Here is a 3,828-nt window from a genome sequence, read left to right as displayed (position 1 = left end):
ACTGGCTAAGGGGGGCTTTCAGAGCTCAAGAACCTCGCGAGCTGAGTGTACACTCAGACCAAGCCTCGCATGTCCTTGCTCGCGAAATGTCATCAGGTGCCGATAGGCCTGGATTGGGGACAAGACCGAGAAGCTGATTGGCCACTCCTTACCATTTATACCTCCCCTCTCTTCCATCCATACACTCTTCAACCAACCCTCCAGCGAGCATCAACCAGCAACATCAAGAAATGGCTTACGTTCCGACCTGGCTCGCCATGGCTCTCGCCGCCGTCGTTGGCATCATGTGCGCCTTTGCCCAGTCGCCGCCCTCTGGCCCGTGCCTCGGCGGGGCCTTCCCCGACGCCGGCAACTGCTGCCCGACGATGATCAACATGATCAACTTCTACCGCGATGCTCGCGGGTGCTACCCGACCCGCGTGGCCAACAACCAGGTCCTCTACGCCGACGTCGGAGGGTACATGCATTGAGCCGCCACAGCCATTCCACACACACACACATTGCTCATCTTTTTCGGTTGCTGACTGACCTCTGTTGTGAACGCATCGATCAGGTGCTTCCCCAACGCGCAGGGCACGTACAGGCCGGCGGGCGCCACTTGCCCCCCTGGCCAGCAGTGCTCGCCCACGTGTCTGCCCACCGTCGTCGCCACTCCTCAGCCCACTCGCCGTACGAACCCACCCTCAGCTCAGCCTCGCTCCCCCCCCCAGCAACCCTTCTCACCACCGCACAAATGTTCGATGCATGCACAACACAACACAACAGCGGCGTGCCCGGCCAACGCGCAGAGGGATCCGGCGGGCTGCTGCCCGCGTGCCTTTGGCATGTCGCTGTTCTACCGCGACGTGCGCGGGTGCTACCCGATCGCCACCAATGTGGGCGTGCTCTACGCCGACGCGAGCGGATGTTACCCCAACGAGGCCGGCGTGTACAACCCGGCCGGCATGGCTTGTCCCGCTGGTCGCCAGTGCGTCCCTGCCTGCGACTAATGCGCCTGTCGAGCGAGATCGCCACACGCCCTTCTCTCGCGTGTTGCCCCTCAGCCACGTGCCCGTGCAAGATGCTGATGCCATCTTCCCACCCAACACCTTTGCTGCATTCCATTTGTTGTTTTTTACACGACCATTAAACTTGCAATCTCCAGTCACAAGTGGTCAATCAATCCATCAACCCAGAGGGCAGCCGTTGCCACCACAGCACCGGCACATGGTTGAGGCGTCTGGCCAGCCGGATGGTATTGGTGGCCCACGGACATCTCTCGTTCCAGGGACAGCTGCTGGCCCGCGCCCACTGGAGCACCTCGAGGTGCCGCCGCCAGGAGTGCGGTCTGGCGTGGGCGTGCGTGAGTGGACGCGCGGAGGCTTTTTCGGGCGACAGGCGGAGGAATTTTACTTCACTGCATTTTATATTATGTTATTTTACACGAGAGAGGTAGATGGAGGCGTGGGAGGTGCTGCCGCTGGAGGTGTGGGCTCTGGTGCTTCGGCAGCCGCCCCTGGTGCCAGCTGACCTGGCGCGAGCCGCCTGTGTGTGCCGTGCCCTCCACGAGCTCATTGGACCCTTCATCGTCAGCCCCTCCCCCAAATCGAGCGTATGGGCCTCCGCGTCTGCCCGTCAGTGGCGCCTCGTCGCCGCTCAAGAAGCCCACCCCATCCTCACCCTCGCCGTTGGCAGCTGCGGTACTATTGCCAATTTATACATTATTTTTAGTAATAACTTATTGTTTTTGTTGTAGGGGTGCAGGTGGCTGTAGAGTACTGGCGGCAGGTGGTGGCTGAACATGACTTGTCGGGGTCGTCTGCGGGCGACGAGGTCGTCAACGTGCGGCTGTCCGATCACTCGCTTTACGGCCTGGGCACCCACTTCCGCCACACCGAACAAGGCAAGCCCCGCCCACAAGCCTGGACGATCACACTCTACTGACGTCGGCGCACACGCACACGCACACGCACACGCACACGCACACGCACACGCACACGCACACGCACACGCACGCAGGAGGTGTGGCTGCGCGGGCGATCTTTGCCCGTGTGGGTCCGCTCGGGTTCGCCCCTCACGTCCCATTTCGACAGCTGATCGATCCCAACAAGTACACACACCCAACTCGCATGAAGACACGCGTACAATCAATCGATCAATCAATCAACGCAGCTTACCCCTTCTCTCACCGCACACTCGTGTGTGCCTGCGTGTGTGCGTGTGCGTGTGCGTGTGTGCGTGCGTGTGCGTGTGTGTGTGCGTGTGCGTGGCGCGTGCGTGTGCGTTGTGTCATGTCGTGAACAGTCTCTACGTGGGGTCGGACCCCAACGCCAGCGGGTGCGGGAATAACTGGGCCAGGGGCTACTACACTGAAGGTGCCGAGCTCAGCGAGAGCCTACTGGAGCTGACGCGCAGGGAAGCCGAGCGGACCGACGCCATGGGCTCCATCGTCCTGTACCACGCAGCTTCGGGCGGCACTGGAGGAGGCGCTGGCAGCGCGGTCCTGGCGCGGCTGCGCGAAGAATATCCTGAGGTCCACCTGGCCACTTGCACCGTCTTGCCCAGCTTCAAGTACAACCCCCCCCCGCCCACCCTCAACAAGCTCGTACCGCCTGCCTCACCACCGCGCATCCACTATGACGTGTGCATCTGAACAGAGCTGGCTCTCCGTATGGCGACGTGTGTAAGGGTCCTGTAGGATGTATTTTTTATGTTTATTTTAACTTTTGTCATTTTTATGGGTGATTTTTTATTTAATGTTTCATTATTAACCCACCCTTTATCAGACAATTCGGTGCTGACGATGGCGCATCTGGTGGACCATGTCGATGCGTGCTTTGTTCTCAACAACGAAAGTGTCTACGACCTTTGGCACCAGGTAGGAGGAATACACCCGTGCCCTGTACCTTCTCTGAGTGTGGTTTGTTGTGTCGCGCTCGCTCTCGTGTGTGTGGTCACCTGATCTCACTCACTCACCCCTTTGACAAATCACAGCGGCTGCAGCAGCGTGTAATGCCCCGGTTGGGCGACTTTAACAAATTCTACGGCGGCGCCATGGCCGGGGTACGTTTTCGACCTATCGTCGCCCGTATGGCCCACATTCGCCCACTCAAGCCATTGGGGAGAGTGGGTCTGACTACGATAACGGTCACAATGCGCAGGTGACGCACACGCTCCGGTTTCCGACGCTCCCTACAACAACCACCAGCGGCGACTGCTACTACCCACCCGCGTCGCTGCGCCATCTTTGCGACCAGCTGGTGATGCCCGCTGGCGGCGGCAACAATCTTCACTTCCTGTCGCTGTCACGCACCCTGTGTGTGGAGGAGCAACCGTTGGAGGCCAAGCGACTCGTCGAGCAGCTGTGGACATCGAGCAGTCTGACGTGGTGGCCCCTGCGCCACCTCGGTGACGATGATGACCGCGGCAGGCGCGCGGGCCGCACGCTCGGCTCGTTCGCCCACTTCCAGCTCCCGCGCTCGGCCGCTGATCGGCGCGCAGCGCACCCGGTCGCCGACGCCATCGCGGCCGAGGTCCTGGCACTGCACTCGGCTCAGACCGTCGATCAAGCAGATCCGGACCTGCAGCCTGCCGACCTTGATTGGTGTGCGCAGGGCGATGGCCGAGACCTCCAGCAGCAGCGGCGGGGGTTCACGTTCGCCGGCGACCTACACAGCAGAGCCGCGCAGCCCTGGAGCGAGGTCAGGGTCTCGCATGAATCTGCTGCATGGCCGGCGGCGCGCATCACGGGCACGCTCGTGGCGCACTCGACGACGATCGCCCGGCCGCTCAACAACATCAACGACATGTTCAACGCCATTTTCAAGCGCAAGGCCTTCCTTTCTTGGT

At 61.1% G+C, this 3,828-nt stretch overlaps 2 protein-coding genes across 2 annotated transcripts in view; both read left to right on the top strand.

Moving 5' to 3' along the window:
- Window positions 1-230: 230 nt before the first annotated feature.
- Window positions 231-989, top strand: ACA1_394030 (uncharacterized protein; the record flags this gene model as incomplete). Its single annotated transcript, XM_004340672.1, has 3 exons — window positions 231-457; window positions 554-669; window positions 766-989. The coding sequence occupies 3 exons, from the start codon at window positions 231-233 to the stop codon at window positions 987-989; spliced, it is 567 nt and encodes a 188-aa protein (XP_004340720.1).
- A 446-nt stretch (window positions 990-1,435) lies between these two features.
- Window positions 1,436-3,828, top strand: part of ACA1_393920 (Tubulin/FtsZ family, GTPase domain containing protein) — a gene marked incomplete at both ends in the record, with an annotated part of 2,708 nt that continues 315 nt past the window's right edge. Inside the window, 6 exons of the mRNA XM_004340671.1 lie at window positions 1,436-1,679; window positions 1,736-1,821; window positions 2,073-2,089; window positions 2,284-2,512; window positions 2,974-3,042; window positions 3,237-3,737. Of these exons, the coding sequence (XP_004340719.1) occupies window positions 1,436-1,679; window positions 1,736-1,821; window positions 2,073-2,089; window positions 2,284-2,512; window positions 2,974-3,042; window positions 3,237-3,737 (1,146 nt within the window). The remainder of the gene's footprint in view (window positions 1,680-1,735; window positions 1,822-2,072; window positions 2,090-2,283; window positions 2,513-2,973; window positions 3,043-3,236; window positions 3,738-3,828) is intronic.

The sequence above is a fragment of the Acanthamoeba castellanii genome (assembly GCF_000313135.1).
Source record: "Acanthamoeba castellanii str. Neff unplaced genomic scaffold scf7180000084756, whole genome shotgun sequence".
NCBI classification, from domain to species: Eukaryota; Discosea; order Longamoebia; family Acanthamoebidae; genus Acanthamoeba; species Acanthamoeba castellanii.
Note: the sequence above shows the minus strand (reverse complement) of the source record. Positions and strands in the feature narration are given on the sequence as shown.